Genomic DNA, 24,112 nt, shown 5'->3' on the forward strand with positions numbered 1-24,112 from the left:
AGATTCATCAACGCTGACCATAACAGCAAAGTTAACAACAAAAGCAACAACAACAACAAAAAATCAACAGAAGTAGTTATACTGAGTGATTTTTTTTTAAGTGATTATATACAAATTTTGGAACCTTGTTTAGCCTCCGTCTATACACCATGGCTAATGTATTGAAGGATTGCCCTCTTCTTAAATGCTAGTTCCCTCATTTATTCAAAATACTCACAATTTTAAATTTATTTTTTTTAAATTGGCAATAAATGTTTAGGATTAGTTGGAAAAAGATTCATTCATTTCCTGGCTCCTACTAAAACTCCCACTCCAGCATAGGAGTGAAGGAGGTCAGAAGTTGTCATCCTAGAGCCGATCATCTTAGAAACTCATGGTACAAGGCTCCAAGCTAAACAAGGAGTGGGTAAAACTAAGACACTATAAATTTTGGGGGTTTTGTTGGGAACAAAGAAAGCTGTGACTTAGTTTACCCTTGGTCAGTGTTAACCACACCTAAAAGACTCCTCCTTTGATGCCCTTTGTGTTTAAAGCTACTTACTAAACTGTGGGGTTATCTTTTTGCTAGACAAAGATGAATGCTCTAAGGATAATGGCGGGTGTCAACATGAGTGTGTCAACACAATGGGAAGCTACATGTGTCAGTGCCGTAACGGATTTGTGCTGCATGAAAATAAACATGACTGCAAGGAAGGTATGAAAGGAATGTTCTTTTCTTGACAACATCTAGAATTGCATGGAGTTTGGGTAAAGCTCTGCTTCCAAGTAGGGTTAATCATATCAATGAGTGATATCATTGCTGACTATTCAAATGTCAAAAAGTAAAATATGTGCAGTGTTCAGAGATCCAAGGCATACCATTGGAAGCCTCCTAATACCTAAAGGTTTGGCACTTCACACATGGGTGGCATTAGAATAACTTTGTGTAACAGACATCGAAGCGGCTATAAGGCCATCTGGCAGCTAGAAAAGCACCCAGGTCCTTGTAGAACAGACCTTATAACATTCTCCATATTTAAACTTGACTTCTGCTAAATGTTTTGCATTTGGTTTAATTTCCCTCCGCAGAATATCTCGTGTATGTGCTATATGAGGAATGGCACTTTAAATACCAAGAGTATCAAACTCAAATGCCTACCAGAGGAAAGACATTTGAAAATGGTAGATACTGTGCCATTTAAAGTTTTAAGTCATGGGTTTGGCCAAAAAAAAAAAAAAGAAAAAAAATCATTTTAATAGCACAATGATAGTTATCAGCTTTGGGGCCCAAAGGCCTTACAATATTCTGATTTTATAAAAACAGTTATCTTTATCTTCTTAGCCAGTATGAGCTAGATGGGAGCAAGAAATAGTGACTCAATTTTTATTTCATCCTTTGAGGGTTTTGCTCCTGAATTCTCTACTTAAATTGGATTTATGCCCATTTTGAAAGAATTATTATGGCAGATTTTATAACTTTAGTTATTAGCACATGTATATTGGTAGGTCCCTGGCTAGAATCATAGTTAGATAGAAGCTCTTTGTATGAACATTGGAATAGTACAGGATATCCTGAGCTGACCCTTGTTCCATTCAGTTCCTTTCAAATATTGTCACATGTCAGGGTTTTTTTTTTTCCTATTTTTTCATTGAGCCAGTGGTATTGCCCAGAATCATATGCAAACAGGATCCCCCCACCCCCACCTTTTTACTTTCTTATATGAGGATAAACCTGTGAGGACTCTGATACTTGTAACTTAGTATTCTATTAAATTAACAGGCTGGGGAATAGTCTGGTTATTTTACAGTTATGGAAGATAATTCAGAGAAAAAAAGAGACAGTTTTTGCAAAGTATGCATGTATCCTGTGGCTCACAAGTGACAAATATAATTTAGATACCTCAATTCTCTGTTTATTAGAGTAAACATTTTCAAGAAAGGATTTCACAGGAAACTTGCTTTTAGGTAGAACAATATTTAGGTGTCCCTAATAAAGCTCATTTTTATTGCCAGTAAAGGGTTTGGATTTTCTTTTAACTCTGTTATGGAATGGACACCTCCTACAATTTAGCAGTGAGCCTCTTGGCTTTATCTTATAGGTTATTTCCGGATCCTGGAGGCTCCATATTTCATATTGCAAAGCAAGGACAGGGATAATGGAACTTAGAAGACCCCTAGGATCTAGAATCTAAGACTTGCTACATGATCCTATGTTATTTGAAAGGAACTGAATTTCTTCTCTTTTTTTGTATTCCTATGTTAAGAGTCCAAATCTCCCTATGGAAACCTATCATGATTAAGAGAAAGATCTAGTAGTAAGGAATGCAACAACAGCATATTTATGTTGGGCGTTGTACTCTTATCACATAGCCGTGCAGCCAAACAGGTGTTTTGTCTGCATAGGAAAGAATTGCTCCAAAGAGATTTCTTGGAAGATTTCAAAGAATTAATTGTGTTTTAGGAGGGATATCTCATACACAACAAATAATTCCCAGTCTACATTAGTATGTGTAGGGTGATGCTTCATGAGTTACAGAGAATGGATAGAACCTGAGGATATTAAATATTTTTTTGATATTAAACATTTTTGAAGTTTTATGTTAACAATGTGGAGTAGTTTCCTTTAAGGTAAGGCCATTTTAATTGTGAAAAAACCTAAATTTCCTATTTAGGAAAGTAAAATAATTAAAATAAAATAATTTTTGAGTAAAATAATTTTTGAAATTAGTTCAGAAGCTATTTCCATGGCTAGTAGCTATTCACTTATTTTTCTCTTTAGTGCTGCACTTCACTTTGATAAAATTAGGATTAATTTACTTCAGCAGCTAAAATTATAGTGTAGGTATTCAAGTGTTTACTTTTACTAAGGGTGAGAGAAAATGTAAATACATGATCCATAAAGTGGCTGAATGGTGTTAATTAGCTGTAAATGATGTTCCTGCTAATGAAAAAATAGGAATTGAAAAAGGCATAATCCATTGATTTTGATTTGTGGCATTGCATTAAATATTTTTCAGGTGCCAAGTGTTGATATCCTTCATTGTCAATACATGTTGCTCTGTTAAAATCTGAGCTTTCAGATCCAGCGACTTAAAATAGTTCATTTTCTTTTAGGCATTTATCTAACTCATTGTAAACACTTAATTTCATGTAACCAAGAAAACAAACATTGCCTGATTATGATCAGCAACATGTTTGCCAAAGCAGATGACTCTGATAACAGACTAGGGTGGTGATTAGTTAGTATTCAGGGAAATCTTTCAGCAGTGTAGGGGGTAAATAGGCTACTTTTCTTTTTTTTTTTTTTTTTTTTTTGCTAAATCAGTCTTGGGCTAGATTTGCACACTGATTGATATTATTGTCATTGGCACAGCTGAGTGTGAACAGAAGATCCACAGTCCAAGTGGCTTTATCACCAGTCCCAACTGGCCAGACAAGTACCCGAGCAGGAAGGAATGCACATGGGAAATCAGTGCCACTCCTGGCCATCGAATCAAATTAGTAAGTGAGCTCGTCCTTCTTCTATTAAACTGACTGCCCATGTCTTTTCTCAGCCAGCACGTAGAAAAAAATGAATGTTTATTTAATTGAATTGAATTAGTGGGCAGCTGGAAAAGATTTCCTTTCTTATGCTTTCCTACTTACACTGAACAAATCCCTGACTTCCTAGATCGAGACGACGGTAACGGCAGCCATGTAGTTCTCATAGGGTGTTCGTATCCTGGGTGCTTTCAAAGGCACTATCAAAGCTACTGCAAAACAGGAGGCTCTACTTCCTAACATGTTATTGTTCATCATGTTTCCAAATGGGAAAAATAAAGGAAGGGACAAAAAATCATCAGAAATTCTGCAAGAAAGAATTAAAATGACTATTTACATAGCATAGTACTGGTTGTGTCAATTCTATATACCTCATGTACAAAGCATATACGTTTTTTAGAAAACTAATTTTGTCTTATAGCCACAAGTCATTTTTGCATAACATAGTTGCCTCTTTTAGATGGATCCTGATATCCTCAGATTTCCTCCAAATTCCAATATGAATGTAATGTTTGTCCTTCCTCCTGTATTCTTTGTAATGCATTCTGTTCTGATCATCTGATAATATATATTAAGTTTCATTACAGGCTTCATAGTACTTGAAGCATGTAATATACAGAAATCATCATAAGAATATAGAAATTTTGACAATTTCCCATAGCATGTTATTGTTAGAAGCAGGAGAGAATGCCAGCCAGCAATGCTCAGAACAGTCTGGTGGCACCATAATAAAGGACAAAACGTTGTCCTGAGAATGAGATTACCAGTCAATGTGTAGTAGCTTACTGGACCAGCCCAGCCATAAGGTTAATTTTAAGACTTTGTTTTTAACCTTTCTTTTCAGGGAACTTAGTAGGGGAAGGGGGAGAAGCATTACGTATACATGGCATTATAACAATGACATTAGAGGAAGTCACCAAGACATTCATAGCCATCGTATGGAGTTTCATGCAGTCACTGTATTTGGAAAATATCAGTAAATGACTTTCCAAATAGAGACATCAATTTATTGAAGCCATTCTTTGGAAAGATGCTCGATAATTAGATGACGGCATTGTGGGAACATGATTAGTTGCCAGTCCTGTCCAAGGTCCTGATTGAGAGGACCATCCTGAAGCTCATGGCTTTTCAGCAGTGCAGTTAGCTAATGAAGGACTTGGGAAAATAGATTTTCTGAAGACATTGTTTTTTGTAGATCCACATTTTGTCTGCTATTACATTCCTTGTGTCTAAAGACAGATTCCTCTTATATTTTGTGTAGCTTATGTCGGTGCAGTATCACTTTTTAAAGATATTTTCATTGGGTATAGAATTCTAGGATGACAATTTTATTTTCTTGTCTATATTTTAAACTGACTTCATTATTTTCTGGCTTTATTGGTTTCTCATAAGCCTTAAAACTCTTGTATTTATTCCTTTTTTTCCTATTGGTATCTTCAACATTTTTTTATCAGCAGTTTGAATATAATGTATCTAGGGGTGTGTGTGTGTGTGTGTGTGTGTGCATGTGTATTTAGAAATTTTATGGGATTTATTCTTCTCAAAATTCTCTGAATTTCCTCCATCTGTATTGTGGTATTGTGATATTATTAGGAACTTCTGAAAATTCTCTACCATTATTTCTTCGCAAAGTTCTTTTTTACTATTGTCAATCCTTTCCTTCTGGGATTCAAATCATACGTATGCTAGATTGTTTTATATTATACCATAATTCTTGTTGCTCTATTAATTTTTTGTCACTCTTTTTGAGTGTGAGTTGAATAATTTCTATGGACCTATCTTCAATTTCAGTGATTGTTTCTCTGGCTGTCTTGAGTCTCCTGATGAGCTTGTTAATACATTCTTCATCCCCCTTACCATGCTTTTTTATTTTATTTTATTTTTTTATTTTTTTTACCATGCTTTTTTATTTCTAGCATTTTTATTTGACTCATTATTATAGCTTCCATGTTTATTAGTTTACCTGGGTTGCCATAACAAAATACCATAGACTGAGTGGCTAAGACAACAAAAAAATTATTTTCTTACAGTTTTGGAGACTAGAAGTTCAAGATCAAGGTGCTGTCAGGGTTGGTGTATGGTAACACCTCACCTCCTGGCTTGTAGATGGCCACTTGGTTGCTGTATCCTCGCATGGCTTTTCTTCTGTGTGTGCACTTTTCTTCTAGTGTCTCCTCATCTTCTTATAAGGACACTAGCCCTATGGGACTAGTCACCTATATGACCTCATTTAATTTTAATTACCTCCCTTAAAACCCTAGCCCCACATACATTCAGACTGTGGGTTAGAGATTCAATGTCTGAATTTTGGGGAATACAATTCAATCCACAACATCATCTCTTTGCTAAAATTTCATACATGATTGCATATTGTCTACATTTTTACTGGAGTTTATTTTTTTTTAAATTCAATTTAGTTAACATATAGTGTATTATTAGTTTCAGGGGTACAATTTAATGACCTGTCAATTGCATAAAAACGCTCAGTGCTCATTAGATCAAGTGCCCTCCTTAATGCCCATCATCCAGTTACACGATCCCCCTACCACTGTCTCTCCAGCAACCCTCAGCTTGTTCCCTATAGTTGAGTCTCTTATGGTTTGTCTCTCTCTTTCTGTTTTTATCTTATTTTATTTTTCTTTCCCTTCCACTATCTCCACCAGTTTTGTTTCTTAAATTTCACATATGAGTGAAATCATATGGTATTTATCTATCTCTGACTGATTTATTTCGTTTGGAATAATACCCTCTAGTTACATCCATGTCATTGCAAATGGCAAGATTTCATTCTTTTTAATGGCTGAGTTATATTCCATTATATATATGCCACATCTTCTCATCCACTCATCCATTGATTGATATCTGACCTCTTCCCATAGTTTGGCTATTGTGGACATTACTGCTGTAAACATTGGGATGTAGTTGCCCTTTCAGATCACTGTGTTTATATCATTTAGATAAATACCTAGTAGTGCAATTGCTGAGTCATAGAGTATCTCTATTTTTAACTTTTTGATGACCCTTCATACTGTTTTCCAGAGTGGCGGCACCAGTTTGCATTCCCACCAACAGTGTAAGAGGGTCCCCTTTCTCTCCATCCTTGCCAGCATCTGTTGTTAATTTTAGCCATTCTCACTGGTGTGAGGTGGAATCTCACTGCAGTTTTGATTTGTATTTCCTTGATGCCGAGTGATGCTGAGCATATTTTCATGTGTTTGCTGCCCATTTGTATGTCTTCTTTGGATAAATGCCCATTCATGTCTTCTGTCCATTTCTTAATTGCATTGTTTTTTATTTATTTATTTTTTTTGGTGTTAATTTGGTAAGTTCTTTATAGATTGTAGATACTAGCCCTTTATCTATTATGTCATTTGCAAATATCTTCTTCCATTCTGTAGGTTACCTTTTAGTTGTGTTGATTTTTTCCTTTGCTGTACAAAAGCTTTTCATCCTGATGAAGTCCCAGTAGTTCATTTTTGCTTTTGTTTTCTTGTCTCTGGAGATGTGTCTAGCAAGAAGTTGCTGTGGCAGAGGTCAAAAAGTTTGCTGCCTATGTTCTCCTCCAGGATTTCGATAGATTCCTGTCTCATATTTAGGTCTTTATACATTTTGGATTTATTTTTGTTTATGGTATAGGAAAGCAGTCCTTTACTAGCATCTTTAGCATATTAATTATAGTTACTTTATTTTTTAAAAAAGAGTGTGTGAGCAGGGGGGAGTGGTGGAGACAGAGGGAGAGAGAGAATCTTAAGCAGATTCCATGCACAGCGGGGAGCTCAACGTGGGGCTTGATCTCAGGACCCTGAGATCATGACCTGAGCTGAATCAAACATCAGATGCTTTATCGACTGAGTCACCCAGGCACTCAAATCATAATTACTTTAAGTTCCATCTCATAATTTAAACATACCGGTCATGTCTGAGTCTGTTCTGTTGCTTATTTTCTGTCTTAGTAGAATGTTTTGTTTTTGTTTTTGTTTTTCTTACCTTTTCGAGTATCATGTAATTTCTTACTAAATACCAAACATGTGAATAATAGTAGAGATTTTATGTCTGGAAGTGGACACATCTCTTCTGAGACTATCAGCACATGTGTGTGTATATGGGAATGGATGTTGTTGAAGAAATATCTAGTTAATAAATAAGGGTTTGGGTTTTCTTGTTCTTCTGATGACCATCAGTGGACCATTGGCCTTGAATTCCTTTTTCTTAAATTGGAGGCTGGGATTTCAGATTCACTTCACAATGTTTCTACTTTAGCTTCCCTGTTCTCTGCCATGAGTTATTTCCCTCTTCGCACTGCAATTCTTGTTGCTTGGTGCTTGCTGCTTTGTTTGCGAGGATGGGTTCACTACTGTTTTAGTACAGCTTCCACCTTAGGCAGGCCCTGATTGTTTGGATTTTAGAGGTGACCTTTCTCAGTGTCCTGTGTATCCCTCCAGTGACAAGAAACTCCATCTTATATCTCCAGTTGGTCTTCTATGAGAGTTTCTTGTCCCTTCCATGGTAGTAGCTGGTCTCTACTGTTATTGCTGTAGGAACTTGAGACCAGTACTTCCCCGAAGGGAACAGTGGTTTGATGTGGGGTTTTGTTGTTGCTGTTTGCCTTTCACGGTGGGTCTGTGTCCTTGTCCTAGTGGTGACAGGATTTTCTTTCTCTCTCCCAGAAGCTTACGGTTTTTTTTTTCCCAGAGAAAAGTTGAATCAGGGCTTCATATTTTTCTCATAGCAGTGACCACTTGATTCCTCCAAGTCTGCAACACTGAGGAGGGCACTTCCTTGGCCTTCTCCTGCTCTGATCACAATTTTTCTTATGAGCAGGAGATTGGGGTCCATAGAGGAGAGATTGCAAGTGGGTGCTTCACAAGTTGCAAGCTTTAATTTTCATGCAAATATTCCACTTGAAGGTCAGGACATAAAGCATGTCTATCAACAGTGGTCATGCTTGTTAGAATCCTAAGAAGGAAATTCTAAGAAAGAAAACAAACACATTAGGCAAATATTGATCTTTACTTGTTTGACTTTGTGATCCTTGTGGAAGTACTTACAGTCTAAGCCCTCAGCTTTTTCAAATGTTAGCATCCATCAGAATTATCTGGAAGGCTTATTAAAACACACATTAGTGCACCCCAAAGTTTCCATATTGAAACATAATACTGATCCCCACTCTCTTATCCCATTAATCACATTCATATAAAAGCTGACTCACAATACACTCTAAGAGTTAGGACCACTAGAAAGTGTGTCATAACATTAGCTACCAGCTTCAAGTGATATTTGAGTTCTATATTTTTAAAATTCTTTCCATTTCAATGTTGTTATTTGGATCTATTATTATTGTCTCCCTGCTTGTTATATAACTGTTGACTAATCTTATCTACTTTAAAATTGAAATCAATATCTATAGCAAATATCACCAATGGACATTTGGCCAACCCTGTTTGTAATTCCAATTCAAACCATTGAGTCACTTTCCTATGTAGTTAGACATTTATTATATAGGAAATTTTATCAAAAAAGATACATTGTTCAAGATAAATGCATTTTGCCTGGTTTCTTTAAGATCCTTAATCTTCATGGAGAAACTTGAACCCAAACTGAATTTGGAAAATGGATTCCAAGGAAACTTGGGATATTATTAATCTTTTAATGGCCTGGCCAAGAGCTGCTGATAGATACTTAGTTACAAGCTAGTCTCTATGGGCCAGGGCCAAGAGAAAAAGCAAAGAAAACGTTTGTTCTCTCTGTACACCATGGAGCTTTCTTTGCAACTCATTAATTGTTTGGTTTTTTAAAAGATTTTATTTATTTTTTCATGAGAGACAGAGAGAGAGAGAGAGAGAGAGAGAGAGGCAGAGACACAGGCAGAGGGAGAAGCAAGCTCCATGCAGGGAGCCCGATGTGGGACTCGATCCTGGGTCTCCAAGATCACGCCCTGGGCTGAAGGCGGCGCTAAACCCCTGAGCCACCTGGGCTGCCCATCAATTCATTTATTGTTACCCCTCTTTACACAGGTTGCATGGAAAAATAAGGGAACATTTCTAAATATTTCACCTATTCATATTAAAGCAAAGGAAAGGAAATTGTTTCTAAAGACAATTTCATAAGCTATAAAGAAAAGTACCTTGTTTGTGAATTTAAGAAGCTTACTGTTCTTTTTACACAAATGTTCCTTTAACTTGATACAGAATTATGTTGGGTGACATGAAAGTAGTGGTTTGTGGGTTAAACAAGTCTCTCACTATGTCTTGGATAGCCATATTTTAGTTAATTTGGTTTATTTGTAGGACTACAAATATCATGGTTATTTATACAACGTTACAATTATGTAGGTAAATGACTTAAAATAAAATTCAGTGTCCTTTGAGAGATATGAGCATTTTTGTGCATAGCATTTACTTATCATCAGCATATTCGGTTCACAGTCCGACTATCCATATCTTATGTATATTATTGTGCCATAATATAAAGCTTGAACTATAAATAGTGGTCATTTTGTTGCAGATTTTCAGAAATTTAGACTTTTGGCAGTATAATGCGACTATTCTTTTTTTATGCACTGATTTACTTATCTATTGCTTCATAATAAACTAACCCAAAACCTCATGACTTAAAACAAGCACCATTTTGTTATATCCTATGGTTTGGGGAGAGGGGGGAGGTCATGATTTAAGTAGTGCTTCCCCTGTCAATTCTTCTGTTGCCCGTGGTATCGATTGAGTTCAGTTAGGTGATAGTCACCTGGGTTTGGTCTGGTTTGGAGGGTCAAGGTGGCTTTTTAATAGTATGTCTGTCATCTTGGTGGAGAGGGCTGGAAGGTAGTCTCAGCAGGACAACCAGAGCACCTACATGTGACCATTCCAGTACAGTAGCCTCAGAACCATACTCTTCCCATGGTAGTACTGGGTCCCCTATGAGAGCATTTCGAGAGGCCCAGGAAGGTGCCACAGAAGCCCCTGAACATTACCTCTTCACACCCTGTCGGTTAAGGAAATTACCAAGGCTGGCCAGGATTCAAGGGGAAGAGAATTAGGCCTTATCTCTGAATGGGGACAGTAGCAGAGAATATGCAGCCATCTTTAATCCCACACATGCATTTCAGTAGATGTGTAAATGTGCACATATTTTCTGAAAGTAAAGGTAACACCAGTGAGTTACTGCTTATACTCTCCTGACAGATTTGCTCAGGGTAAAGTCCAGAACGTGTAACCAGAATACGATTGGGTTGTAGTATGCCTACCTGATAGACAAGCAGGAGATCTTAAAAGGTGATTAAAAAAAAAAATGACATGGTCAATACTGTCCTGTAACATGAAAACAACAATTTGAACATCGTAGTAGCTTAAATTATGTCTATGTTACATAATAAACATCTTTATCCCTAGATCTTGAATTTACTATCATAAAGCTAAATATAAAAATGACATATTTATGTATTTATAAATGATTATATCAGTTCTTGAAGATTTTTTGTATATTTTTTCATGTACTATTGTGGTGCGTGCTCTGATCTTTGTAAAACCTTGGAATACTGTCTTCACATAAATGTAGCAAGCTCGAGCGCTGGGATCCAGAGAGCCTGGAGTGTGTCCTTTAAAAAGGGCCTGTTCTAAAATAGGAGGTCTCTTATATGTAGTTCCACAAATAAAAATATAAATGTTCTCGAGGTTTCCATTTCTTAAGAGTCTTCTCCAAATAATAAAGTGCAGCTTGACTGGGCCCATCTTCTACCTCACAATATTGTGCTTGGACTAAACTAATATAGTGCCTGATGGTCTCCAAGTGTTATCATGTGTATTATCTCAAGTTAGTATCACAGCTGACACTTAAACATAAGGAAGCTGTCCTAGGCAGGTCAGGTAAGTTGGCAAGTTTATAAAGCTGGTCGGAGTCTAAGAATCTTCAAGCCCAAGATTCTCTCTCTACATTTTACTTATTTTTTTTTTATTTTAACATCCTGCATCCATAATTACTATGTATGTGTACATATATAGTAATTTAAATGGAAATATTAATAAGACAAAGATACAGGATTAAGTAAAATAAATACCCAAAAGAGAAATATGGAGGGATTAGGAACATAGATCTGGAACTCAGAGTGACTTTTGTCTAAACCTAAGTAGCCACGTTATCTTGAGAAAGATGCTAATCTTTTTAAGTCTCAATTTCTACATTTGGAAATCGGAGCAAATACCTACTTAGGACTTTTCTGTGTGCATTAAATGAACTTGCAGATAAAGTGTTTGGCATAATGTCTTACTAAAAGCCAATACACATCGATACATGATATCCAAATAGTAAGTATAATTGTGGCAATGATTAATAATAATCATATACCATTTTATTGGATAATCCAACCATGATCAAGTTTTTGTGTAGCCTTATGAATTTGAAATTCAATGCTGACAACTAAAGATGTAGCTAATGATTGCTTGTCAGAAACTTTTTTTTAAAAGGCCAGATAGGAAATATTATAGACCGTGTCGACTATGTGACCTGCGTTGCAGCAATTTCATTGTGCTGCTCTATGTGAGAGCATCCACAGACAATGCACAAATGAGTGCGTATGGTTGTGTTCCAGTAAAGGTTTTATTTATTTTTATTTTTATTTTTTTTTCCAGTAAAGGTTTAATTAAAAACAGCCTGAGGGCCAGACTTGGCCTGTAGGATTGAATTAGTTAAGAGGGTCAGGGCAAAAGAGTCTGAAATCATGGAGTCCTAAGTGTTGGTGATCATTTTCCCTGAAATCAGTATGAAAACACTTAGCTCTTACTTTTTGTAGTAGACGGAATAATGTTCCTCACCAGCCCCCAAAGATGTCCCTGCCCCCGTCCCCAGAATCTATGCACATGTTACCTTACGTGGCAAAAGGAGCTGTGGTTAAATTAAGGATCCTGAAATGGAGAGATTCTCCTGACTTATCTGGGTGGGCGTGATGTGGTCACAGGGGTGTTTACGGGGAGGAAGCAGGAGACCAGACAGGAGAGAAGATGCTATACTCTTGGTTCTGAAGATGGAGCAAAGGGACAGAGCCAAGGAATGAGGGCGGCCTCTAGAAGACGGGCGAAATGCAGAGAAACAGGTCCTGCCTTCCTCTGGAAGATCCAGGGCTGCCCGCCCATCTTAGACTTCTCACGGCCATCCGAGCTCTAGGAGAGTAAATGTGCGTCATCTAAGCCACTAAACCCACGGTCATTGCTCCAGCGGCAATAGGAAAGGACACGTTTGCTCTGGTTCTCTGTGTTCGTGCGTCTTGAGTTATGAGATTCTGTGTTGACAGCTTTAAAGTAGAAAGAAACCTTGGTTGAAAGATATTTGTGGGGTGAAAGTCTTCTTATTAGAAAAGAGATGGGGCGCCTGGGTGGCTCAGTGGTGGAGGTCGTGATCCAGGTCCTGGGATTGAGTCTCGCGTCAGGTCTGCTTATGTCTGCCTATGTCTCTGCCTCTCTCTCTCTGTCTCATGAATAAATAAATAAAATCTTTTAAAAATTAAAAAAAAAAAAACGAAAAGAGATAAAGTTCTGAACGAATAAGGACAAGGATCTATTTTACTCCTGGCTTCATCTGTCTTGGTTTTGAGTGACGCAACGGACTATTAAATTTTGGGTATTTTTAAAAATATTTTTTAAGATATTAAAGCATTAAACACAGCAACAACAACAACAAAAAACAGAAAAACAAAGCAGGAACAAAATTCCAGGCATAGGGGCATCCAGCAATAGGCTAATAGTATGTCATGTTTATCTGATTTGTCATTTCCTGGAGGTTTGCTAAATTATATAGTTGCAATTTATAGCTTCATATATGGGATATTTAGAAAACAAAAACATCTACAAATGTTGCATAATTCTCCACCATCAATCCAGAAAAACTGTATTTGGTTGCAGCTTTAGAGGGCTTATGGGACAGAAAAGATCTTTTGAATCAGAAGGCCGGGGTTGGTATTCCACTCCACCATGCTCCCCCGGGGCCTCTGATCCTTCCAGTATCTTGTGGGAAAACCAATGTTAGCTCTTATCGAAGACAGGGAAAGGCCACGGATGGCCGGGACCGGGGGGCTCCGAGCCTATCTCACGGCTGCTCAAATTGCATCTTACTTTTAATGGTCACCTTGGCTAAATTTTATTTCTGCGTTAAATGCTGTCATTCTATTTTCTTGTCCTTTGTGAATATATGTGGCGACTCCGAATGGCCTCATCCTTTAGCCAGTGCCTGCGTTTTCAACAAAAGCAGATGTTCACGTGAGGCTGCGTACGCAGGCCTGGCTGGGGGCCAGCTAGGTAGATTAGGCTTGCCTGGGTGTTCCAGAAACACACAGTTATTCTTTCCACAGCCTCAAACGAGAATTCAATTTTATTTCTTTTGAACGGGACTCCTTAATCTTAGTTTGCCTTGTGGGAAATGAATTAGTTACTTGTGACTAGAGCTTACAATTAATTGCTCTCTGTTTTTTTTTTTTTTTCTTTTTAAAGCCTAGATTAGTAACCTTAAAATCATAGACACAGACACATAGACGTTCATGGCTCAGCACGTGTCATAAAATAAAGTAGTAAATTGTGTATCTCACTGTATCTCTGGGAATTCTACAAAAATATTTTTTAAGATTTTTCCCAGTTTCCCGTGGGCCCCTGTAATACCTTTCTGTGGCCTAGAAATATTTTTTTATTGAGGCAACATCGCTATAGAGGGAGGTCCCTAGATGTGGCTGTCCCTCTGATATTAAGGGCCAGGTTAATGAGATCTCGGCATGTGAGTCGGTCACACTTTTGCTTGTGTGGTGGAGCATTTGGGTCCGACCACCTCCTGGAAAAGGACCACCCAATCCTAGCAGATGACCTAACGGGCTGCTACCAATTTCCAAGAGGAAAATTCACTAACACCTTAATGAATGAGAATTGTTTGCATCACTTGAGAGTACGTCAGCTGCAGAACCTTTGCCTAATTCGACTCGGACAGAGTCAGTCTGATTCCATAAGTAATTTGATAAAAAGCGGGAGCCAGTTGGCTCCAGACCAGGTGTCGTTATGCCCCCAGCCCACAAGCTCACTGCCACCCTGTGTGGTGTTGCTCTGTTCTGTAAAACAGATGTTATGATTCACTCCAGACGTCCTGCATCTCATTAGGGAGTGAAGTAGTCACTTAGTTATCTCATTCACTGGGTTTTCAATGGACTGAACATGTGTGGTCTGTACATTCCGATCCCATTTTAACCGTTACTTGGAGGCTGTGCTGTAGAATGCCATCACCCCCATCACTCTTGCAGTTTTCTCTCCTGCACAGTAGGCTTCTCCGCTCTTTATAGGTGCATGACTCTAAATCACATGCAAAAGAGACAGTTGTTGGACACGCAATGGTTTTCAGATGTTGTTATTTTCCTGAAACAATGCTTTCATTTTTTTTTTATTTTTCTTGAAATAACGTTGATCTTATGATTCAGGAGCTTGGTTTCATGGTTGGCCTGCGCCTTCACAGAGTTTCCATCCGTGGAACAGGTAGGTAGGTAAATGAATGGACACCCAGCCACCTGTCCCTGCAGGGTCTCCTCTATCCCAGGCGCTGTGTCCCCTCTACTCCATTCTCTGCCACTGGATTGCAGACGTAAATAAGTGGCCAGTGTCGGTGGTCGCCTGCCTGGAACGGCGGGCGTACGTCACGGCAAATGAAGTCTTCTTGTTCACTCTATTTTCCTGCACTGAGTTGTTTGTTTGTAAGATTCTCTGTGTGTTATTGATCTTTCTGGCACCACCCAGTCAGGGTCTTTGTAGAATGAGGTGAGCATTCCTCTTCACCCATAATGGTCATGACAAGTAATGACCCTCTAATGCTTATTGGTTAGAACATTCTAACGTATACTTTTTTAAGTAGGGTGTGGTAGAGATCAGCCCGCTTTCTTTTCTTTTATTTCTTCTTTTAAGTACCTTTCATTCTTTCCTCCTACTCCCTAATTTAATATAAATTGCTTCTCCTTTCTTGCCTGACTCCTCCAAAGCCAGTGATGGCAGACCATGGTTCGTTAAGGAATAGATAACTGGCCAGCACTGACAGAGAACCATTTGTAGTTAGTTTTTTTTTTTTTTTTTTCTTTCGGAATTACCAAAATGCATGCCTTAAACTTAGAATGGTGATCACCTCGCAAAATTGTGTTAAAAAACCATGTATGTAAAAAGCTTATGTGCAAATATTTTATGCTGCAGAGACTGCAGGAAACTTAATGACTTTTTAAGTATATATTCTATTCCTTCAGGTTTATTTTAGTGGGAATGATACTTTAGTTTTTGAAGGTCTCATGGTTTTTCTAGGGCAGGGAAAAAAGCCTTAGTTAGCAATGGCAAATAACCTAGGATTCCTGGAATTATTAATAATTAGGACATTACTATTTTGTCTGTCTCAATTAAACTTTCCTTTGTGTTGTTTAATGTGTTATACACTTAATGAATTTTTATTTTAAGAATTTGCTTCTGTACATCACTTGAGCTTAGAGTTGAGGCCTCTGACTGGCCAACGGACTCATAAGTGTAGGTAATGAGCTACACAAGGGGCATGTCTTCTGCTAACACCACAAGGGTCTCTGGCCCAAGGAGGGAAGTTTGATAGTAATTCTTACTACAAGTATTTTTTAAAGAAAGATAATTTGCTAAGACCTATACATAAAAATTATTACACAGGAAATATAGAATAATTTTTAAGGGCATACTAAACTTTGCAAGACTCTCAATATTAAAATACCATTTATCTTAGAAGTAAATTAAAAATAAGCTAGCCTAAAATCACATTAGTATTCTCTGATAATATGGGCTGTAGGATCTAAAGAAAGAAGAACATAGTGAAAATGCTCTTTGTTTTAGTTCTTCTATCAAGATTTACTGTGCTTAATTTTTGTGAAAATGTAACAATTTTTTATAAAGATTTTATTTATTTATTGATGAGAGAGGCAGAGACACAGGCAGAGGGAGAAGCAGGCTCCCCATGGGAAGCCCAATGCGGGACTCGATCTCAGGGCCCTGGAGCACAATTCGAGCTGAATGCAGACGCTCAACCACTGAGCCAACCAGGTGTCCCTGTAAAAATTATTTTTTGAAGTTTTCTTAGTTTAAGTGTCCCAAGATAGGGTGATGGTCATCAAAACCAGAAGGAATCAATTTTTAAAATGCAATTATTTAAAATTTTCCGATGCACTCAATATAAACTCAGAGTTATATCGAGAATAAAATATCACTTGGTTATTATAATTTATCTAAATTCTGGAGCTGATTGTGATGGTTTTGTGATAGTTTTGATTGTGATTTAGTTGCAGTGGTTGAAGAGTAGAATTTTGCATGAGTTATTGTGCTGTTCTCCTCAGTATGTTTTTCTAGAGATTTTACATTCTACTGATTTCACACTCCTTTCAATAATGATCTCTCCGATTAATTTATTTGTGTGTCCTGAGCATGTGTTATTGATGTGCATTTCTGCTCCAAGAAAAAGAACTCATTTGAGTGATATGTGTTTTTTTTTTCCTTGTTTTTTTTTTTAATAGGCCTTTAGTGAGTTTGAGATCGAGCAGCATCAAGAATGTGCGTATGATCACTTGGAAGTATTCGATGGAGAAACAGAAAAATCACCAATTCTGGGACGACTGTGTGGCAACAAGATACCAGAGCCCCTTTTGGCTACGGGAAATAAAATGTTTGTTCGGTTTATTTCTGATGCATCTGTTCAAAGAAAAGGCTTTCAAGCCACACATTCTACAGGTCAGCATATTAGGGCCATGTTTCTCTTTCCTAAGATCTAGGTTTCTCTTCCAGTGAATGCGGTGGATCCTGTAACAGGAACATAAGGAATCTCTGAGCACAGCAAAAGAAATCCCACTAAAACACTGTGTGAAATATGTGAGAGTTATGCAGCAACCTACTAAACATCTTTGTAGTTGTTGAATGTTTAGAAAGAAATGCAATAGTGTGAACAAATTCATGTTCAATGCAGTATGGTCAAGTAGAATTATTTCTAAACATTTGTATCATGCATTCCATATTAACTGGAGCAGTTTGATTTATATCCTCTAACACTTAGAAATCTGCTTTTTAATATTCAAGAATTATGTTTTCTTTACCATCCTACCTGGTTGGCTAGCTTTTGCATGAATATATTTTTGTAAATCAGGTTTGCTATTTCTCTCTCTACCTTACAGAGTCTTATTTGTTTTTCTTTTTATTTGATGGGCAATACAACCTTTTTCCTAATCCTGATCCCTAATTTGACTTTGTAATGGAAGTTTTCAAGAAGTAAAACATAATTCAGAAAAAAATATGGAAAATTTTAGGCGAGAATGCAGAATAACATTTTTTATAATTTGGAGTCCACTTAATAATATATTTCTTAAATATCTAGGAAATGTCCTTTTTTCCCATTCAGTTTAAAAAAAAATTGATTATAGTTTCCTAAAGTCTTTAGCTTATACTACCACCTAGTGGCCTTCTTGATGAATAAACCATTGAGGCGTTGAGGCAAGAACTCCTGTCTTGATGTATGTAACACACAGTGTAGTAGTGTACGAATTTGTCCGTAAAACAATTTAATGCCATAATTTTTGTCATAGGTTTTGATTTTTGTTTTTATTTTCTTTCTTTTTAATTTTTTTTGAGAAATCAGAATTTTAATTATTCCATTGTCCAATGTTCTTTTCCACTTTAGTATATTTTATTATGAGCATTATTAGATTTATATTGAAATCTGTGAGAAAGTGAATATTCTCAGAATTTATCTTATTCCTACTAGTAATGGTTGGACTCATTAATCATTCAATTTAATTATTTCTCATGATTAACATAAATATTTTGAGTTGAGAAGACTCTTTCACAGACTACAGAAATTTCATACTAGTAAAAGGTTTTTCCATACACTGACATTGGCTCTTTAAATATTTTCCTGATAACTTGTTGCATTGAAGGGGGGGAGTGATTATAATCCCATGATTTCATTAGTACTTTCCTGATAGCATAGAGTTTATGACATGTGTATATTTTTTAATGTTCTGGCGATCACAAGTTCCAAGAATGCAATCTGAAAACATGCTGTCAAAATTCTTGAAATAGCTGACTACCTATTTTTAAATTACCCACCTATTAATTCCTCTTTATTACTTTAATAAAACATACTTTTATAGGATTTTTTTGCTCTTTGTGAGTAGGAGGACTAAGTTTTATATTACGTTACAGTATCCTGGGTGGTACATTTTGGGTTTTTGGTCCATTCATGCATCACCTAGCTGGAAACTTTGGAGAAGATCATTTCTTTGCACTTTGGTTTCCTCATCTGTAAACTGTTTAGGGTTTCTTATAGCTATAAACCTCTTTAATTTGTATGGCATCTGCTCTTGGATCCTATTTGTATTGTTTATATTACCATTAAGAATCCATTGGTAGGATCCAGGTGAGGTCTAACAGAGATCACGTATCGAGATCTGACGGTGGTGTATGTGGCATGTCTTTGGCATGTTAGGCACGCACATGTACTTAATATACATTTTGCGTATATTGAGACCTCAAAGACTATATGATGTATTACTATCCTCATTTTTCAGAGGAAGAAATGGAAAATCTGGAGGATTACTTAATTTTCAGAGATTTCAAAAATTATGTCAAAGCCTGGATTTTATTCTTATTTTGTCTCCAAAGCTCATGTACTTTCCACTGTAGCATATTTTCTCTTTATGTAAAAGTCTTGGATTAGGAAGCAAATTGATATAAAACCAGTCACTGTTACTGAAACACCAGGTATAGATTGATGCTTCCTTATGTAAGTTTTTAAAAATCCTCTGTTCAAAGTATGTAACATTTATTGGCTGTTCAGTTCACATCCACTCAAATACCCACATGAGCCACAGATCACATTTTTGTTGGGCAAAATGTGCCTTGGGTATTGTTTAATCCAGCCCTGTTATCTTACCCTTGAGGATTCCAAACTAAAACTTACATGACAAAAAAAAAAAAAAAAAAAAAAAAAAGAAGCAACTTATATGACAACCAAAGTAGAGCAACAACAACAAAATAATAGTTGGTATTGGAATCCTGGCTTCTTAATTCCTACTCATTTGCTGTCGTCAGAATTTTTGATGTTATCTGTGGCTTTTTTCTCTTCACCCATAAATTTTTGCTCTCACCCAGCTACTGTTTCTGGGTCTATTTGTTTCATACTGTTACTTTTTTTTTTTTTTTAAGATTTTATTTATCTATTCATGAGAGACACAGAGAGAGAGAGAGGCAGAGACACAGGCAGAGGGAGAAGCAGGCTCCATGCAGGGAGCCCGATGTGGGACTTGATCCCAGGACCCTGGGGTCACACTCTGAGCCGAAGGAAGGCAGACGCTCAACCCCTGAGCCCCCTGGGGATCCCTATACTGTTACTTCCTGCTAGTCATACATGCGGAAACCCTTCTACATAGTGACTACTATTGATCTCAAAGCTTTCTCTTTAACAAGTTCATTTAGTCCATAGTCTTTCATCAGGCATTTATTTGGTACCTGTTTTGGAGAGACACTGGAAGGTATTAGTAATTCATAGGAAAAAAAGAAAATTAGGCATTTGTGGGAATTTACCAGGAAACAGAAGAAATTTCTGTCTGTTGACAACTTACAGTCTTAAGTTAAACTTTTTTTTTTTAAGTTAAACTTCTGATTTTCAGAAGTTTCTGTACTTTTGATTTTTTTAGTCAGTTCCTATTGACAAGATGGTCACATCCCGTGCTGCATCAGCCAATTTTTGCTACATGTATAGAATTTTACATGTAGCAGAAATTACTTAATATTTAGTTACTCATTACTTACTGCCTTCTGAAATATGTGTGACCATTATCGACCCTGAAATACACATTTTAATTTGGTTGAGTAAATACCATTTTAATTTGGTTGAGTAAATTTATATTTCTGCATACAATTTGAATTCTTTACATAAGAAAAGCTTCTAATGCCATGGATTTTGAAACCAGGTGATTAGAAATACGGCTCTACTATGGCTTTATGGCTATTTTTTTCACAGCATTATGTATTTGGATTTTATTAGAAAGAGTCCTTTTTTCCCTCCGCTGGTGTATATCCAAATTCTAAGCCCAAATACATTTAATCAGGTAACAAATAGCGTTATACCACCCTTAGATCAACTTATTGCAGGAAACACATCTGTCAGCAATATATATACATATATATATATCTCCTGTGTATTCTCTCAGAGATATGGCTGTAATACAGAAAAAGAGGGAAATTTGAGGAGAAAATAATATTTTAATACACGACCTGTCAAAAAAAAATTTAAAAAGAGGGAAGACCAACCATAAGAGAGACTCTTAAGTGTAGAGAACAAACTGAGGGTCCCTGGAGGGAGGTGGGCAGGGGATGGGCTAAGGGGGGGTGGGGTAGAGGGGGGCACTCGTGGTCGGGAGCACTGTAAGTGATGAGTCTCTAAACTTCTGCTCCTGAAACTAATATCACTATGTGTTCACTAACTAGAATTTATATAGAAACTTGAAACATTAAAAAAAAATAAAATGAAATACTGTCTGGTGGGACTTGTTTGGTGCGGCCCACGGCGTCATACTACTCATCGATGACATTTAAAAATCAAACAAGAAAAAAAAAATCAAACGAGGCATTCTTAAGCTTCTTAGAAAGGAAATTATTTTGATCTAGTTCAATTAAATTAGAATGGCCACTAAAAGCATTTATAGGTCAGATTACAGGGCCTCTTTGGAAATTTAATACTTTATGGGGAAACAAACAATCATGTCTTTCCGAATTAAAACAAAAGCCACCCCCAGGCTTCCTGTCCCTTCTTGTCACCTTTCTTATTCGGCTTCACTTTTATTTTCCAGAGTTCTGTAGAAGATGTTCGGGCGGCTTATAAAGTATTTTCAAGAGAATAATACGGCTGACATGCCACACTAGTTTTATATTGTTCCAACTTGGTAAATGAATAGGAATATTTTCAGGAGATGTATTTCGTTAAAAACCCTTAAAAGGACCATATTAACTGATATATTGACCGTATTTCGAAGAATCGCCCCCAGGAATCTCAAAGACACCGTAGGCAATTGCCCTCAGGCTGCCAGTTATTTTCTGCTTATGGAATTTCAGGGCGTATTAAAATCACACATCTTGTGCATATAATATTTAAATCTTTGTTCTTAAAATTTTTATCCTGTGGACTAAATTTTTTCTCTCTCGTTCTCTTTTTTCATGGTTGGACCTTTAATTCCAGATTTATTAGTGTGATCACTGATGCATAGGGACGCGGTGGTGCACGGCCGCATGAAGGAAAATAGGCAAACTTCTGAGACACTTTAAGTCATCCTGAAATGTAATTTACTTATTTTGAATAGGGCCACTTTTGAGACATTCTCAGTAAAATCAGACCATAGCTTCTCACTGTCATTTTCAGATTCATGGAGGCTTCCTGGAATCTCGTTTTCCATTTTGTTCGATGACCTTCCTTCCTCCTTGATTCTTGTTCCAGGCGGGGGCTGACAGAGGACGGCCTCCTCTGGACCTTGCTCTTCTGTCTTCGTAGACACGCGGGAGCTGCGCCTCCTTCCGCTCCTTCTGGCTGCGGGATAAAGTAATACAAGGGCCCGCAACTATTTTTCTTTTTTTAAGTTGAAAACAAAACAAATCAGGCAATTCTATCAAACTTTGAGACCAGGTTGAGTTTTTAAAAATTTCCCTATGTGAGATTACCCTGGTTTATACCTTTGTATGTTAAATTTGGAAATATTTTTCACAAAATATCTTGCTGGCCTTCAAACAGAAGTCTCCCTTCATGATAGCAGGTTAAGGGTGTTTTCAATCGTTTTTTATTTTTCCTGGCTTTTCATTTCATACACGAATGGATCGCTAGCAGCACAGATGATGGCATTGAGATGTTCTCACTGGAAAATAATGACAGTGATGGTGGAGGCCTACGTGAAGCTAGCCTTGCCCGTGTGCCTCCATTTCCCATATATTATCCCATCCACTCTTCTTCTAGACCGTGTGATGTGAGTACCAGGTATGATCTTTGTTGTAGACGTGAAGTCCCACTGCTGATGACAGGCAAAGGCCAGATTTGCACCCAGGTGGTGTGGCCGTGGAGAGCTGTCAGAGAGCAAGGACGATACTTCTTGGAATTAGGGAAGCACCGTGGTGGGAAGGGTAGGATGTTTGACCTCCAGTCGGTGGGATTCAGGAGAAGATGTTCAAGAGGGGAGTCTAGCTTTCAGGTGATCCTAACACGTTCACGTTTGCAATAGCGGTGCCTTTATCGATTGGTTGTGCAAGATGCCCCACCTGCCCCCCTGGAGCAGGGAAGGACACTTCAGCTCTTCATGGAATACAGCCCAGCGGGGGAGTTATTCTCATGGCTGGAAGCCCCGGTTGGCAGTTGGAGCATATATCCGCCACGCACAGGCTCGAAATGGCTTTGTGGGTGATGGTGCCCATACGTTTGGTGGAGCCTACCTGTACTTAGATACACCTGAGTGGGGCTCCAGCCTGGGGATTCAGAAGGATTTTGTCATTAAAATCACCAGTTCTGGCAAACCATGTGCAAATTTGAAAAATTTGGTGAGGTGTTGTAGTTGTGGAGTCCACCCTCACCGGTGTCACCAGGGACTGTGTGGTCGCAGTTGGCCGTGAGAGTGTTACACTGTTTTGATAATCTAGGGTCCTGGCTCATCCACATCTTTCCACCTTGGATTTTTGTTCTTGTTACCTCCCAGCTTATGCCAGCTTTCCTGGGACTTGCTTGGTTTTAGCCCTGAAAGTACTGCTTTCAGACCAGGAACCTCTTATTGCTTGACAGACAGAAAGAAACCCTACTTTCTTCTAACATTTCTTATATCTTTTCTTTTATAAGAAGAGATCTTTTTATATCTTCTCCCCCGACCCCCTGCCATGAGTTTGCATGTAGATTGGTTGGAGGGGGTCTCTATTTAATTTCTAGGTTTCTGGGTTTTTTTGTTTGTTTGTTTTTGTTTTGTTTTGGTTTTTGAATCTCTAGGCATTCGAAAGTTTTGGGGCTGAGATTACAAAGTTTCTGAGAAAAGTCTTGAAAACTTTTATTTCTAAATTATGCTAGCTGGAAATCTTTGTGCATACTCTTCTATTTATTTGGTATATTTACCTCTAGTGACAAAAGCAATAACTGGTAAACCATATGTTTATTAATATCTTTCTGAAAAAGAAGCTGTGAAAAGAGCATTTAATTTTTTTATTTATTACAAATATGAAATATAGTTAACAGGTTCCGATACTACCAATGTTACTACAAATAAGGATGCATGTATGTTTTTCCCAACCAAATTAGATAAATATTTCTACCTAAGTAAAACTGTCCTACATATTCTATGTAGAGTTCTATATCATTCATGTACACACAGGAGTTTTATATATATTTTTTTATTTTTAAGTTATTTCTTGTTCCTTTGGATTCTGGGTTCTTGAATGATTAACAGTAAACCTGAATTAAGATACTGACCTCTTTTTTTTTTTTTGTATAAAAACTAGTTAGTGGAGACTAAAAACAGCATCGTGTATAACAATGAAAAAATTTGAGAGTGACTATATGCTAGGCAGTGTTTTAAGTG

The 24,112-nt window shown here is 37.3% G+C and overlaps 1 protein-coding gene and 1 pseudogene across 1 annotated transcript in view; both read left to right on the forward strand.

Annotated features, from left to right (window-relative positions):
- Positions 1-24,112, forward strand: part of TLL1 (tolloid like 1) — a 194,536-nt gene that overhangs the window by 165,481 nt on the left and 4,943 nt on the right. The window contains exons 17-19 of the mRNA XM_038559153.1: positions 569-694; positions 3,353-3,480; positions 17,039-17,252. Of these exons, the coding sequence (XP_038415081.1) occupies positions 569-694; positions 3,353-3,480; positions 17,039-17,252 (468 nt within the window). The remainder of the gene's footprint in view (positions 1-568; positions 695-3,352; positions 3,481-17,038; positions 17,253-24,112) is intronic.
- LOC119869421 lies at positions 15,977-16,130 on the forward strand (annotated as a pseudogene).

The sequence above is a fragment of the Canis lupus genome, chromosome 15 (assembly GCF_011100685.1).
Source record: "Canis lupus familiaris isolate Mischka breed German Shepherd chromosome 15, alternate assembly UU_Cfam_GSD_1.0, whole genome shotgun sequence".
NCBI lineage: Eukaryota > Metazoa > Chordata > Mammalia > Carnivora > Canidae > Canis > Canis lupus.